This window comes from Malus domestica, chromosome 12, assembly GCF_042453785.1.
Source record: "Malus domestica chromosome 12, GDT2T_hap1".
In the NCBI taxonomy this organism is placed as follows: domain Eukaryota; kingdom Viridiplantae; phylum Streptophyta; class Magnoliopsida; order Rosales; family Rosaceae; genus Malus; species Malus domestica.
Genome location: NC_091672.1, coordinates 17,450,362 through 17,468,018, shown reverse-complemented (window position 1 = coordinate 17,468,018; position 17,657 = coordinate 17,450,362). Strand labels below are relative to the sequence as shown.

The following is a 17,657-nucleotide window of genomic DNA, read 5'->3' as shown; positions in this document are numbered from 1 at the left end:
AAGAAGAAAAATGAGGTGGCAGCAAAAGAGAGGTCCCAGAAATATAGGAAGAGACACTGGAGAGAGGAAGAGGAATGGTGTGGGCCCCACATGGCTCACAAAACAAGGCTACAAAAGGAAAGACAGAAAATATGTCCTACGCAACGTGAAATTACCAATTTGCCTTTCTGGTTCATAGTTTCGTAAAATTTTTGTTGTAACTCTGAATTCAATTCCGCTTGCATCTACGTGTTCGTACCGTTGAGTACTTCGAGAATACAATAAAATAATTGCTCATACGTGTCACGAAGTAACGGTCAACGAAAGTCAACAATCTTGCCTCTAGGGGTATTTTTGCCAATTCACTCTTTTAAAATTAATAAAATCATAAAATTAGGGATGAGTTGTTACAATCTACCCACCTTAAAAAAATTTGTCCCCAAAATTTGAAATAAGTTGTTATACATAAAATACTCAAAGATAGAAAGAAAATATATATAGAAAAAATCAAGCTACAATGGTTGCATAAAAGAGAATATCATTCCGTCGCGATCGGATTGTAATGATTCCTCTTTCATGCCTCTAAACTCAAAATTTCATTCTTCTTCAGTACAATACTATAATGCAATACTTGTATAAAAACATAAAGTCAAAAATAAATATATAACAACTTAAAAAAAATACCTATATACAATAATGTAGAATTAAAATAGTTGTATTGAAATTAAAACCGAACATAGAAAAATTTCACCTACGCATTCGTAGTGTCATGTACTCCGATAATATGCGTGTAGTATCTTTGGGTCAAGCCCAAGCAATAAATAAATAAATAACAATACTAACGTAAACGGGCTTACTTGTCCACTTGCTTAACAAATCCAACGAATAAGTTATCGATACTACGGTTTGCAGCCAGCAATACCAGCAATTGACTGTTGTCTCAATAAGCAAGTAACAAATTCACAAGGGTGCAACATTACCATCATACCCCTCATTAGGAAATACACATAAATTAACCGATTAACGCCCTGATCGCGCTCATATACTACCTTTCAGGCAACATCGTCAATATTACATAATTTCCTATTCGCAATACTCTTCTGTCTATGTACTGAGCATAGAATCTTTATACAACGTTAGCTAGTAAGTGGGTTGTTGACTTTTCAGGCTAGCTGGCTGGATTTTGGCCTTGTAGATCCCAAATTGTTTTTGCCAACCCTCCATTGGAGATGAGTTTTGTGTCAAATGGATCATGTTTTGGCCTATAGCCCTTTGGCTGGCCTGATTGGAAATGGCCTGATTTGATTGCAAATTTGGGCCTTATCCATCATTCTCCCGCGTTGCACCCAACTACTTAGTGCAATTACATCAGAGGTTTGTGTCCATTTGAATCAATCCAACCGAACAAGACATGAGAGTATGATCAATTGTAACTTGTAAGGCTTTTCAAGTTTTTACATTTGTTATGAATAATACATGGATAATTGATTATGGTGCTACTAAACATATGACTTGTGATTCTAAACATGTACAAGCCTTAAAATCGCCCACCAAAACTTTCGTGAGCATGGATGGAGACACGTTGGGCTCAGAGGGAGCGGAGCGGATGGCCCCACTCAGTTTTTTTTATTATTTTATTTTATTTTTTTATAAATAAAAAGGATGCACATAATGGCTATGAAGTTTTTGAAGAATCAATTGAAAATTGGATGGGAGATCAATAGATGAATAATAACATGATTATTTTTATAGAGAGATATTTAATGGTATTGGTAATTAAGAAAATGTGTCAAGTGCTATTGTTATATATTGTATGAAAAATCTTATGGATTAATATATAAGTGTTTTGTTTAGTAAATTCTTAAGTCTTTTTAATTCGTGACTTTGTTGTTTGAAGATGCCTCTATTCATATAGATTTCTAGCTTTGTCCATGTTCGTGAGTGTTGCCAACAGTAATTGACACCCCGACCCGGAATGTCCACTTGGAAATCTAAATCGAGCTTTGATGGCTGACACCTGGAAGGTGACGAAGCCATAAAGTGTAGTGTAGTGGAAAATGTGAATAAATTTAAACGTAAAAGTGCCTAAATATAAGAGTGCGCTGTGACGGGGAATGAATCCATTTCACACGTGATGACAGAGCATAAGTACAGTATAGTACAGTACAATCGAGTGAGAATTATACCATCGAAGGTAATCGTCTACACCAAGATTTGCCAAGAATCCTCGTCGACATGTAAGCTTAGCAATAAAACCTAGATGGGTGAAAAACAAGGGTGAGTGTGCCTAAAAATAAAGCTTTATAAAAACCTTTCTGAAAACATTAATAACCCCTCGCCGTAAAATAAGTATAGTTTTCAAAATATACATACTACGTATAGTATGAAAATACTTACCATAGCCCGTAAAATCCCAAGAATTCAATACGACACAATACTTCATCAATATGCAAGACATCCGTAATCACATAATCTCGCATAAGCAAACATACATATCATAATGAGTGCTCATTGACACATGCTAACACACGAGTTCATGCAGAGCTATTCTGACATGAACATGACTGGGTGTAATCATAATATACGCTCTAGTACTACAATCACGTGAAGTCTGGTGCTATGTGCAGCACATACGAGTCGGAATTGCCTATTGCAACTTTTACGACAGGACTGGCACCTACAATGGATCCAAAGTGAGCATACGGTGCGATGTGCACATACACGTGAAAGACTAGCCCTGGCCCGAGTGAGTACCAACACCGGTGTAGCAAACGATGAGCAAATAACACCAATATAGTCATGCCATACTAATTCCATAATTCAAGTCAACATAATAGTAATAAATACGATATTACTCATGGCCAAAATCAAAACCCCATAAAAGTGCACATACATGTGCATCCCATAGGATTTTTGATAATTTCAAAATTTTCCGTTATTTCGCTAATTCTTATGCATTAGTCTAATCTAGGCATGCGTAGGAGATTCTATTTCAAATGTATAATTGGAAACTAAATAGATATATAATATTAAAAGTAAAGACCCACTCACAGATAATGTCGTTGAGTCAAACCTGTTCGAACTAGAATAGCCGAAGTCACCGATAATAATCACAACTAAGCATAATATTAGGACCCATTAGGAAAACTCCACTAAAACAATTAAATTTGGAAAAACAGAGCGTGAATTTGGAATTGGGGCGTAGAAATATGCTAATAAGGGTCCACAACCCTATACAAGTCAATCTGGAACATCCGCCCATGGATTTCCAATCCGTAACTTCCCAAAATTCACACTATGCTTCTATAACAACATGCTAAAACTTCTTTACGATCCAATAGTCGGATCTCCACCAATTGCTAAAATTAGGTTGCTATCAACGTTTGTTTTACAAACTTAGAAATTCAATTTGGACCTTAATTATTATGTACTATAATGTATTAAAGTTTGGTGACGATCCAATGATCGGATCATCGAATCATAAAATGATCAAGTGGCATAGTATTCCATACTAGGTTCAAACTATCGAATTATAACAAGCAGTTATCAAATTAAAATTAGAACTTCGAATTTAACTTAAAAAGGTAGCATCGGCCCACTAGCCATGCACCGCTGCACATGCTGCTGCACGTGGCAGTCGGCCGCCCCGATTTGCCAGAAAATCGAACAACTCCAAAAATTCCTAAATTTTACAAAAATGAAGATCTTGATGAGAGGAACAACTTTTATACCTAAGCCAAAGTCCAATTCGGCCGGGAAGTGGCCTGAAATTACCACGAACCGCCTGAAACCCTATAAAGGTTGCACTTCTATTTGTCATCTTTGGTGCTCTGCCGCACCAACCAAGGCTTGGGACTTGTTCCTGGGTTCATGAGGAGGCTAATGGTGGTGGTGGTCGAAGGAATCACCTTCAAAAATGGCGGATTTCCGCCGATCTCCCCCACGGTGTCGTCGATGCTATCCCCACGAAACTGAGACAAAAAACGGTCGGGTTTTTGGTGGAACTTGAAGAAGGAAGGTTGTGGAGTTGGTTTTAGGTAGTGGCGATGATCATCTCGTCGAGAAAACAGCAGAATCGGCATTTGGGTGTTTCAAAATCGGGTCGGCTGGAGGAACCAGGTCAAGGGTGATCCGGTGCTCCTTAACTCTCTCATTTCTTCTCATTTCTCTCTTCTCTGGTTGGTCACTATCTCCTTCTCTTTTTTGTGATTAGGCATCCACCATCCTCTCTCTCTTTTCTCCATTATCTCCTTTGATTGGGTAGCAACCCTTTTTTTTCTCTTTTTTCTCCTTTTTTTCCTCCGTCCATCATTCTTCTTTCATTCCTTTCTCTCAATTAATATTAAAATAATAATATAATAACTATGAGAGATATATAAAATAATAAATAGTAATCTTTACAAAAGTACTTTTTGGATTTGTAGTTCCGTAAAACCCTTATCGTAACTCTGGCTTCGATTCAGATTATGCTTACGAGATCATCTCGTCGAGAACTTTGAGAGTACGATAAAATAGTAACTTGCACGCGTCACTAAATGACGGTCAACGAAAATCAACAATCTCGCCAGTAGGGGCATTTTCATCAATTCACTCTTTTAAAAATTAATAAAATCGTAAAATTAGGGATTGGCTGTCACAGTAATGTTGTCCCCATTACTGGGGAAGGTGTTGTCTCCCTTTTTGATACCCTTAATCTTGATGTCTTACTACTTGTTCATTCCCTTGATTATAATTTGTTATCTGTTGCTTAAATAACCATAGTCATACATTGTCTTGTGATTTTTTGGTCTTCTTTTTATGTTTTTAAAGACATTCGGACTCGCAAGATGATTGGTTATGGTGTTAGAAAGGGGAGGCTCTATTACTTGGAGCTGACAACGAACAGTACCCGAATGTTGACTCAAGCACTTGCCATGGAAGGATCTCAAGATGAGGGGAAATAAAGTTTCGGAGGTTTGGTTGTGGCATTGTCGCCTTGGACATGCTTCTTTCGGGTATTTACAGAGGTTGTGTCCTAGCCTATTTGTTAAGCATGATGTGTCTAGCTTTAATGTTGTGTTTGTGAACTGTCTATAAGTCATCATATTTCGTTTTCGTCACATTTGAATAAAAGTTGAGTTTTATTTATGATAATTTATTCTGATGTTTAGGGACCCTATAAAGCTACTACATTTGGTGGTGCTTATTGGTTTGTTACTTTTATTGATGATTCCACATGTATGACTTGTTACTTTTATTGATGATTCCACACGTATGACTTGGGTTTGTTTAATGAAGTCCAAAAGTGAAGTTCCTTTTTTGTTTCAACAATTCCACAAAATGGTGCAAGTACAGTATAAGTCACAAATATAGGTTCTCAAGAGTGATATTGGCAGCGAGTATGTGAACTCTGAACTTCGTGTCTTTCTTGATCATCATGGTATTGTTCATTAAACCACATGTCCATCTACTCCACAACAAAATGGGGTTGCAGAAAGAAAGAATCGTCAGCTTTTGAAGGTTGTTCATGCTTCCTTGCTAGAGGCGCATCTTCCCTTATCTTATTAGGGAAAAGCTTTTACCTCAGCCACGTATCTCATTAATAATGTTCCATCTTGATCAGTTGATTTTCAGACGCCACAACAAGCTCTATCCTGACATGTTGAAGCTTATGCAGTCCCTAATCTTCCACCTCACGTGTTTGGCAGTGTGGCATTCGTTCATCTCCATAAACAATAAAGGAGTAAGCTTGAACCTCGGGCCCTGCAATGTGTGTTTATAGGATATGCCTCAAATAAAAAAAGATATCGATATTATCACCCTCCGTCGAAAAAGTTGTTTGTCACTATGGATGTTGCATTTCATGAGACTGATATGTACTTTGGCAATCCTGAGTCTTCATTTCAAGGGAAGAATCAAACAGAAGTTCAAACTCTTGATTATACTATTCCGAATACAAATATTGTGAATGATTTAGATTCAAATGGTGATGTCTTGGAAATAAGTGGTGATCATTCATAATAAAATACTGATGTGAATGACTTTGAATTAAGTGGCAATATCTTGGAGACAGGTGGTGATCATTCACATGAAAATAATGTTGAAAACCTTGAAAGGAATGAGCCAATGCAAGAAACCTCACTGCCAAATAGCTAAGTGCCGCCAGCCATCTCATAGTCAGTCTCGCCACCCTTGAGCCCCAATAATTATAATTAATTTTCTTTGATCCCGAACGCACCACCACTACATCGTCTTCCTGACTATGTCAACCGAGGTATTCTCAACCCTAAGTCTAATGTGTTATACCTGTTAAGCAATTATGCATCTACAAGTCACCTATCATAATCAAATAAGTCATTTGTGCATCATTTATCTATTGTATCTATTCCTAACAGTGTGCAGAAGGCTTTAGTTGATCCATGTTGGCAAGTAGCAATGAATAAAGAGTTGAAGTCTTTAAAGAAGAATGCTACCTAGGAGATCACAAACTTGCGAGCTGGCAAGAAAGTTGTGGGATGAAAATGGGTTTATACTGTGAAGTATAAAGCTAATGGGATGGTGGATCGCTTTAAGGCAAGATTGGTAGCGTAAGGTACAGTAAAAAAATATAGAATCGACTGTACAAATACATTTGCTCCTGTGGCCAAGATCAACACAGTTTGTTTTTTGTTTTCTCGGCTACAAATCTTAATTGGCCCTTACAACAGTTTGACGTGAAGAATTCCCTCTTGCATGGGGATTTGATAAAACAGATTTATATGGATCTTCCACCAGGATGTAACATTCCAAATAAGTACGAAAGAAAGGTGTGCAGGTTGAAGAAATCCGTGTATGGTTTGAAGCAGTCCCCTCGAGCATAGTTTGGAAGATTCACAAAGTCTATGAGAGCCTTTGGTTACGGACAAAGTAACTCCGATCATACTTTGCTTCTGAAAGATAAAATGGGAAGCTAACTGCGCTTATTGTGTAGTAGATGATATGGTGGTAAAATGGAAAGATCTGGAAAATAGTGTAGCCTTGCAAAGATACCTGTCTACAAAATTTGAGATGAGGGACCTTGGATCCTTGAAATATTTTCTAGGGATTGAGGTATCAAGAAGCAGTTCTAGGATTTTCTTGTCTCAAAGGAAGTATATTATTGATTTACTGCATGAAACTGACATGTCAGCTTGTCAGCCAGTAGCTACACCATCGGAGAAAGGGTTGAAGTTTAGTGTTGATCCTAATCAAGTATCGGTTGACAAAGGGAGATACCAAAAGTTAGTAGGTTGTTTAATGTACTGAGCACACACAAGACCAGACATTGCTTATGCCTTGAGTGTGGTAAGTCAATACAAGCATGATCCTGGAGAATAACATATGAATGCAGTAATGAGGATTTTGCGAGATCTGAAGGGAAGTCTAGGCAAAGGAATTTTTTTTAAAAAGGAATAACCATCTTAGAGTTGAAGTTATACTGATGCAAATTGGGCAGGTTCGGTGGATGATATGCACTCAATATCTGGTTACTTTACATTCATTGGAGGTTTGGTTACATGAAGAAGTAAGAAACAAAATGTGGTTGCCCGTTCCAGTGCAGAAGTTGAATACAAAGGTATTGACTTTGGGGATTTGTGAAATTTTGTGGTTTAAACTTTTGTTAAGCGATTTGGGTATAAAGTATGATCATCCCATGAAACTATTTTGTGATAGTAAAATTGCCTATGGCATTGCCCATAATCTTGTACAACATTATAGAACAATGCATGTTGAAGTTGATCAATTCTTCATTAAAGAAAAATTTGAAGGGAAAATAATTGAGGTACTGGCAATAAGAATATGGAAGATCAATTAGCAGATATTTTCACAAAGACTGTTTGAAGTCAGAAGTTTTCAAGTTTTATTACACAAGTTAGACATGTGCAACATATATTCACCAACTTGAGGGGGAGTGTTTACTTTTGTATATTCCTATAATCTCGGGATTCTTAGTTTAGCATGATTTCATGTAAATTAGTTCTTTCCTTATTGATATGATTGTACCATCTTATAAGTTCCTCCTTGAGATATGAATAGAGACAGTACAATTCCAAAAAGCATTCTCTTCTAATTATGTCGCATACTTTTCGTGGTCATAGAGAGCAGCGACTCAAATTTGAGTTATATTCAACATTAAAAAGATAAATACGACTACACTGGGTATTATTTGGTACCACCTAAACTTGAAAAAAAAGAATAAAAACATAATTGGGGATGTTTCATAAGATTTTATTTTATTTTTGTAACAAACGATATCATATATACTAAGAATGTGGGCTTAGCTTTACAATGTGCTAACAATAATATGGTTCAAATTCGCCTTTGATGAGAATCAAACTTAATACCTCTTACTTACAAACGAAGAAGAATAACATCAGATCGTAGTTCTAAGTGACGGAGATATTTCATAAGATTAAAACACCATTGACTACAAATAGTGGGATCAACCTTTTGCCCTTTCCCAAATGAGCCCACTGGGTTTGGTAAAATTGCGAGAGACCCACTAACCTACTTCACCGCAGCACCGTAGTCACAGCCACTCGTAGCTATAAACATACACATTTGGTTCCATCCCAATACCAACCTTCATAGATCTGATCTGATTTCTCCATCTTTGTAAGTGCTACTGTTTCTTAAGCTCCAGATGCAGCTCTCTCTCTCAATGGCGTCCGAGGGAATTCTGTTGGGGATGGGAAACCCACTGCTAGACATCTCCGCCGTCGTCGACGAGGAGTTCTTGCAGAAGCACGTCGCATTCTCTCAAACCCCTTTTGCTCTTTTTTTCTTTCTTTTGCACAAAACTCTGATGCATGAACCTTTATGTTGCCCGCCAGATGTTTGATCTATTGCCTAAGCAATATTTGGGCTTTCTAGCTCAAGTGTGTAGATTAGTTTATACTCTACGCTTTGGTTCACTGTACTGTGAGCTACAAGAACACATAATTTGGTGTGGTGGGATTGATTTTGTTTGCTTTTTGTGTCACAGATATGACCTCAAGCCCAACAATGCGATTCTTGCAGAGGACAAGCACCTGCCCATGTAAGTGATTTAGTTTTCGCCTTTCGAATTTCTACTTTTCTTGCATAAATACGAGTCTGTAGAGGTCTTGTGGGTAATTGTTTTTTTTTTACTTAATCTCCTGTTCAAAGTGAGGGATATTGGATTGTGCTTTGGTTAAACTGCACCGACACTTTAAAATGTGCTAAAGTTTAATGCCTAATTTATCTGAGTAACAACCATAAAAGGATTATGTTCATACACAGTGTTGTCAAATAGATGTAGTTCCATTAATGAAGATAAGTCCTCCACGCTTCTGTCTGACCGCAAAACAATTGTTTGTGGCTAAACATAGTTCATACACAATGTTTGTCTCAGGTACGACGAAATGTCTTCCAAGTACAACGTGGAGTACATTGCTGGAGGTAGAACGCTGATTGTATTTTGTCTGGTTTTCAAATAAATATTGTTGTAGATGTGCTAAATTTGTGATTACTACGACAATAAGTTGAGTTTAACTTTTGAATTATGCAGGTGCTACTCAGAATTCCATTCGAGTTGCTCAGGTGCTTGCTGAATTTCTCATTTGATCATTTTTATCCTTAATCAATTGGTATCACCATTGAACGTATATCTCTCTACCTTCTGCAGTGGATGCTTCAAGTACCTGGTGCAACAAGTTATATGGGTTCCATTGGAAAGGACAAGTATGGTGAAGAGATGAAGAAGAACTCAAAACTTGCTGGTGTTAATGCAAGTTTCTTCTTATATCGCTCTTGCTTTATTCATTATATAATATATTACTATGTAGGCATACAAAGATAGGAATTTTTATCAGCCATAAAAAAAAATGACGGATTTTATATTCTTTATGTTCTTTTAAGTTGTGGATTGAAAAAGTAAAGTAGTGTTTTTCCTTCTAAATTGCATTTCCACCTTTACTGCCCAATATCGCTACACCAGTTGCTTTTCTTAATCAGGTTCACTATTATGTGGATGAGACTGCACCAACGGGAACTTGTGCTGTCTGTGTTGTTGGTGGTGAAAGGTCAGTTTATGTCAAGCATTTTTTGAAATTTCAAATTTTGCTTTCCAATTTGCTAGTCATCCGTTAACTGTTGATATAGTTTGAAATGTACACTCATAATTCTCAACCTATTGGACTGACAACAATTCTACCGTGTGTATATGTAGGTCCCTTATTGCCAACTTGTCAGCCGCTAACTGCTACAAATTTGAGCATTTAAAGAAACCCGAAAATTGGGCACTGGGTACTCTTTCAAGCTGTGTTTAGGCTTGTACTTCATTTATGTAGTAAATTACTTCATTCTTGTGACTTGATTCACTGATTCTTGTTTGGACAGTTGAGAAGGCCAAATACATCTACATTGCTGGTTTTTTTCTAACTGTATCCCCAGACTCCATCCAGCTTGTTGCTGAACACGCTGCTGCAAATAACAAGGTATTTGAAATGTTATTTCTTCGAATTGTCGTCTTTTTGCTGCTTTCAATAGCGTTTGCTAGACAGAGTCTTCAGAATTCCCGTTACCTGCAGGTTTTTTCAATGAACCTTTCTGCTCCATTTATCTGTGAGTTTTTCAAGGATGCTCAGGATAAAGCTTTACCGTAAGCTTTTCATTTTGTTTTGAAAGGCATAATAATCAAGTAATAAGTACATACTTAGGGCATGACTTTCCTTATTGAAATGTAGGTATGTGGACTATGTTTTTGGAAATGAGACGGAAGCAAGAACCTTCTCGAAAGTTCATGGCTGGGAGGTAACAAAGCCTATTACCGCATGAGGATTACTGTTATTCTATGTTTTGGAAATGGTTTACATTCATATGTTGGTATTTATTTTGACTGGTTGAATTCACAGATTGATGATGTCGAGCAAATAGCTCTAAAGATCTCCCAATGGCCCAAAGCGTCAGGGACACACAAGAGGATTACTGTTATTACTCAGGGCGCAGATCCCGTGGTTGTTGCTGAGGATGGCAAAGTGAAAAAGTTCCCAGTGGACAAGTTGCCCAAAGAGAAATTGGTTGATACCAATGGAGCGGGTACGTGTTCTGTGACAATTTGTAGCATGTATCGTAAAATTAATACATTTGAAAACATCTAGTAACACACCAACAATTGGAAACAGTCCATTGCGAGTTATTTACTAATCTATTGTATTATTTTTTATATAGGGGATGCATTCGTTGGAGGTTTTCTATCTCAATTGGTTCAAGAGAAAGCCATTGAAGACTGCGTGAAAGCTGGCAACTATGCTGCAAATGTTGTCATCCAGAGGTCTGGCTGCACCTACCCGGAGAAGCCTGATTTCAATTAAGTTATTCATTCCCTTTGTTCTCTACTAAGTATTATTTAAATTTTGATTGCTGAGGATGTCTATTGATTGCCAAGGTTCTATCGTTGTATTTGCTTATTTGGAATCAGATTTTGATCCTGCACCCCCTTTGAACAAGGGGGGATTAAAACTTAAAAGTTTATACATGTTAAATAGTGTTAGTAGAAAATTAAATGTAGTTTTGCAGTTCTGCTTGATGTCTGTCCAGTAGCAGGTTTGAACATCTGATGTTGGTCATAGATAGTTCAAATAGTTCGAATTGGAAGTCGTCCAACCAAAGACATACTAAAACAGTTGATTCTAGACAATCAACAGTTTGCAAAGCATCCTTTCTAAGGGAACTTTGATTGTTTGAACGGTGCTGTGTGATTTTTTTTTTTGGGGGGGGGGGGGGGGGTTCTCGTCGGCCTCTATGGTTTGCAAAATCTTTGAAGGTGAAGAAATGTAACCCACATGATATGATTGCTGACGGTTGGTCTTCTTTTCTAATTTCTTTAAACCATGAAGTCTTTATTGTCATGTCGTGTGATTTACAAAATGTGGTATAAAAAGATGGTCTCTCTAACATTTTCCTTTCAATATCTTGTTGGCTCATTTGTGTGAGCGAATTTGAGTGTATTTGGGACTCGTGTTTGTGAGAACTTGAACACTCTTGTATTCTTCTTTGTTACTAATGGAATTTTTTTGCTGTCTCGGAAATAGATGTAGGCTGCAAAACCGAACGAGGATAAGTCCTTGGGGTTTTTTTTATCACTTTCTTTGCCACGCTATTATTTGGCTCATGGACTATATAAAAGGGGAGGGAAAAGTTTGTCCTATAAATAGGCTCCCACACTCTCTTTCTAGGAGAGCCTCTCATTCCAAACTTTAGCTACTTCACTCTCTCAAAGACAAGAAGTCTCCACGTACAATTTAACCTACATTTAAATAGTGGAATAGGAAGCTACACCAACATGGATGTAGCCCAAACTCAAGGTGAATCACTGTACATTCTTGTGTATTTGTTTGATTTACAGTTTGCCAAAGGCGACTCGATTTTGTGCATCAACATTAAATATATCCATTGTGGATGCAAATTTCCGCATTCTTCTTCTTGGACAAAATTGCACCTACAAAACAATTAACACCTTAGATGCCAAGAGCCTCACGCACCCACGATAAATGGGGGGCTTTGGCTGAAAAACCTCCGATACCAAAGTTAGAATTTAGAGAGAAAAGTTTTTGGAAGTTTTGCAAGAGTGGAACTCTTTTTTTAGAAAAAATAGGGTCATATATATAGGGATGTTATAAAATCGACGGTGTGTGCAGTGGAATAAATAAACAAGACACAAAATTTACGATGTTCCTTTACAGTCAGTGTGACTGGAGTACATCCTCGGGGCAGCAATGGTGCTTTCATTATAATTTGGAATAATAAAAGTACAGAAATAACCCTTTCTATTATCTCCTCTCATTTTCCTCTCTTTTCTCTCTTCCTTTTCCGTGTGTCTCTCACTTCTTATCTTCTTGTGTGTATTGTTCCATAAGACTTGCATTTATAGAAGCAAATCACGAGCAACATAGTGAAATGCAAATTAGTGGATTAGTGGATAGCCATCCAGTCACCTTTACAACACTGCCCCTTGGATGGTCACAAGTCTTCGATTGACTCGTTAAAATCTTGATCTGTTTTGGATGCTCCTCCTGATGAGTATCTCCCCCTGATCTCAAATCATTTAGGCTGATTGTTTATCATTCCGCTTCAGTCTCTTAGCAAAAATAGTTGCCGAACGAGGTACTTTACTTGTTGTTAACTTCCACAGGCTTGTTCTTGAACTAAGCTGGAGGGCCTCTAAAGGTCTGTATTTACTTCTTTTATCTAGAGCTAAATTTAATTCAAGGGTGGTGGACACTTGATCTTGAATCAAACTTGTGATTTCTTCAAGGACCTTCGAAGCTTGATTTTGAATGAAGTTGTACAGTGAGGAGCTTCACGTGGCAAGTGATCTTCGGCTTTGTTGGGGATGAATCAACACGTGTTTGTTGCGCTTGTCTCCACATGCTTCAATGTATCATTTTCACTTACCTTACTTGCTCCCCTTGCTTAAGTAGTATTTTCCCTGGTTTCTCCTATGCATGTGTGGCATATTCTCTTGCAGTATTTGCCTTCTGATGCAAGAGTGGAATGCAACCCTTGCATTTGGATGGTTCATCACTTTTTGGTGACTGGAGACCCAGCTCCAACAACAGTTGAAGATGGCTACTCGAGAGCAATACTAGGTAAGCAATCAGGAAAGGTTCCAGGCAGTCGGTTCCTTACCGGGAGTTTGAGTGGAGGTTCTGACATATTGCTTTCTTTATCCTTGCCTTTGTAGGTAAGAACAAGGACAAAGGAAAGGACAGGGAGATTGCATAATATGAGATACTCTTACTCTTGTCCTTGAAGATATGAGATACTCTTGCACTGGTGTGATTTGTTTGAAGAGGTATTCTTGAAGAGGAAGAAAACTGAGTATTTCGAGATGATTTGTTGAAGATGCATTCTCGGAGATGAGAGAAAGTTAGGAGTTTTGGATGTGTGCCTTGCCATGGACGATGAAGGTCGACATATATAGGGATTTCCCCAATAGCAGGCAGTGGTGATGTGCCTTTACTCTTGTCAGCAACTGTGGTGTAATTAGAACAGTAAGATTTACACGTTTTCAGCTTTGTCATAGATCTTTGACAAAGTTGCACGCGATAGCAGAAAAAGCTGAGATTGCATCTGAAAATGCCAACGAACTTTATTTAGGAAAATCTGGCTTTTGAAATTCGAAGAGCGGAGCCTCTTCGATTTCTGAACAAGTAGCTTTGTTGCCTCTTCTTTTATAAAGACATCAATTGTGTTCAAGAGTATGCTCAGAAAGTTGTTGCCTGTAGAAATTTTCCCCTTCTTGCACTTCTGAGATTTTATTTGACCTTTTTTTTTTCATCATTTTTTAAAATGGCTTGTCCATCTAGCATTTGCTTAGATTTGAGGCTTAGGAGTGATACAGACGAGCAGCGTCAGGATAACATATGGCGCCCGTCCTTCTTATCTTCTAATAGTCCTTTTACAGTTGGGGACTCTGTGATGAAGAATAACATAACCGCTACTGTGGTAGCTAGGAATCTTCTCACTCTAAAGGATAAAAGAATCATTTCAAAATTGTCTGATGAGTCGGTCGTTCAAGACTCTTTGGCTCTCAATGTTCAATGTGATGGCTCTGTTTCCAGTATGGGCCAACACCTACTTGCTCAAACTCGCCAAGTTGAATTATTAATGGCTGAGGTGACAAGTATTAAACAAGATATCAGAGGGCTCAAACACGAGAATAGAGTGTTACACATGCTTGCAAATAATTACTCTACGAGCATGAAAAGAAAGCTCGACCAGCTGCAAGAATCCGAAAGTCGGACTCAAAGTGATCACCAAAGGTTCGTTGTTAGATTTCGAAAGCAACTGATGTCTTCCCCTTCTGGCGTTTTGTTGAGTACTAGGGTGCCATATGATCAATCTCCAGTGCCTCCTCATTATGGGGTACTTCCGAGTACTGAGGCTTCACATGAGCAACCTTTGTGAAGGCTCCATCCTGTTTATTTGTTTTAACTCATGTGTATACACATACCTGTAATTTCTCGGAGATATTAATAGATAAGCTTTATTTCATTAAGTGTATTGTGCCAAATACAATAAAGCATATGCTTCACTAAGATGTGGTACTTTTGGACCAAACATTCATTTATCTTTACCCTCACAAAGATAAATGATCTTTCTTAGTGTCTACATCATTTGAGTATTCAACTCATAATCTTCAATCCATATGGTTCTTTTAATATCATAGACATCATGGATAAGATTCGTGTTGGTAGATTGTTCGATCTGCAGCTCGAGACAATATTTCTCTCAACACTTTATAATCTTTCTTGACTCTTCAGGAGTCCCAATTTAATATCATCAACTCTTCAAGAGTTCTAATTTAATGTCATTGACTCTTGCAAGAGATTTTAGTATGTTGCAACAATATCATAATGATAGTACTCACTAAGGCAATTTATACCATCCATTGGTATTGAGTACATAATTTATGCTTTACCCTTCGGGGGCTTACTTCAAGCAATTTGAATCCTTCAGGGATTTTCTACACTTCATGACACATTTTCCTTTGGAATTTATACAGAGCAATTTGCTCCGATGTATACTTGAGGGATTTACTTATGGAGATATGATGTGGGCGACGCACAACCCTTCGTATATAATTCTCCATTCATATGAACTCGTTTACAAGAGTATAATTTTAGGTTTCAATTAGTAACCTTATGTCATATCATGTGAGTGTAATTCACTGTATTACAAATGTCCATATGTAACCTCCTTGGTTCAACATCTTTTTGGCTATTTGTATTCTATTCAAATATATATATATATATGTATGTATGTATGTATGTATGTATGTATGTATGTATGTATGTATATATATATGTATGTATGTGTGTATATATATATATATATAGGTTCATTTCTTCACTTTCTTACAAAATTGTAATGGAATTGCCTTTCTCCATTTTGGCCAATAATTTTGTTGACGAAAAAGAACGAGACTTAATATCAACACAGCTCATTGATGAATTTAGTAGCTACTTGTAAAAACCAAAATTACTATTGGTTATCATCAATCTATGATCCCATATTCTCATGTGCATGCGCATGCATAAAAGCTTTTCATTTCTTTTGGATATCCATTGCCTCTTCAAGGGAATTACACTATCTCTTCTAGGATAGTCGTAATTTAGAGAATGTAGATCATAACCTCTTCTTGAGCGTTATAGAGCTTGGGTTTTAATCTCCACTTCTGGGAGTTGAGTCATTGGAACCTATACGTCTATCATGCTTCATGCATGAGACATCAAAATTCCCATGTCTACAGATTGTCCTTTTGGACCATGTATTCATGCGGCAACTGTCATGCTTCTGGCATGCAACAATTATGTTACAGGAATGCAATAGTTCAGTAATGCCATATTCTTCTTCTTTCAAATGACTGAACCTTTTGAGTCTGAGGGTTTACCACGCTTTAGGCGTGCAACAGATAAATCATTTGCTGCCATATTATTTTTTTTTTCAACAGGGACATCAATTCTTGTAGGCACATTTGCAGTAAGTATATATGATTTCATCACTTTTGTTGCATCATTCAATTATTCCTATTTCATTTTCTTATTGATTGCTTTGTGAATCAAAATATGACAAATTCTCTTCGTTCTTCTGGAACGGTCTTTTCTCATCATTCTTCTGGAATGATATTTTCTCCCCCTAACAGCGGGGAAATTGTCTTATCAAAATGACAGTCCGCAAACCATGCGGTAAACATATCCCCAGTCAAGGGTTCTAGGTATTGAATGATAAATGGTGAATCAAATCCAACATAAATTCCCAGTTTGTGTTGATGCCTCATTTTAATATATTGTGGCAGTGCAATAGGCACATAGATAACACAACCAAAAACTCGTAAATGTGTAACGTTTGGCTGGTGCCCAAACACGAGTTGTGCTAAGAAATATTGATGGTTAGCAACTGGTCTTAACCGAACTAAATAATGAATTATGTAAAATGACATGTTCCCATCTTGTAATTTCTTTTTCATGAGCAGAGCGTGGGTAATCAATTTCATCTGCTTAATAAATGCTTCTGCTAAACCATTTTGAGTATGGACATAAAGAACTTCTGGTCCTTATTTAATAGTCTGTAGATTGAGACTTTTATGACTTTTATTACAATTAAGTTGAGGCACTGCGGCACTTCAAACTTACGCTACTCATCAAGGAATTTCATGTCCTGATCTTCAAGATCAAGAGACTTCATACCTGATCTTTTTGAGTGATGGAACTTTGGGTCCAATCATTTTATATGATGAAGATCAAGAAACTGCAGATTCTGATCTGATCAAGGAACTTCAGGTCCTATATATACTCATTGTAACACAAGATAAGTACAATAAATAAATTAAAGCAATATGCGGTAATTCCAACCATAATGAATAAATTGCATTTAAGTAAATAAAGCTTGTGACAAGGGCTTTAATTCAACACCATTCACATAAATCAAAACTTAAAGCAATAGGTGATAAAACCGTCCATGGTAAATAAATTGCTTTAAAGTAAATAAAGCTTGTGACAATGACTTTGATTCAGCACCATTCACATAAATATCAAAGCTTTAAAGCAAAGGGTAATAATTCTACCCACTGTGAATAAATTGTTTTAAATAGATAGAACTTGTGAAATGATTGTAAGCCAACACCATTTACATAAATAAATAGTATCAGAACC

At 37.2% G+C, this 17,657-nt stretch overlaps 1 protein-coding gene across 2 annotated transcripts; it reads left to right on the top strand.

Moving 5' to 3' along the window:
* The first annotated feature begins 8,408 nt into the window (after positions 1-8,408).
* On the top strand, positions 8,409-11,476 carry LOC103430312 (adenosine kinase 2). Of its 2 annotated transcripts, none has more exons than XM_008368450.4 (12): positions 8,409-8,721; positions 8,963-9,016; positions 9,353-9,399; positions 9,509-9,540; positions 9,626-9,727; positions 9,955-10,022; positions 10,169-10,245; positions 10,339-10,436; positions 10,530-10,600; positions 10,686-10,752; positions 10,854-11,037; positions 11,170-11,476. In XM_008368450.4, exons 1-12 carry the CDS (start codon positions 8,621-8,623, stop codon positions 11,310-11,312), a joined length of 1,044 nt encoding a protein of 347 aa, XP_008366672.2. In that variant the 5' UTR covers positions 8,409-8,620; the 3' UTR covers positions 11,313-11,476. The 2 variants fall into 2 exon arrangements, with proteins under 2 accessions (XP_008366672.2, XP_008366671.2); XM_008368449.4 differs by having other exon boundaries at positions 8,438-8,721; positions 10,512-10,600.
* The last annotated feature ends 6,181 nt before the right edge of the window (positions 11,477-17,657 follow it).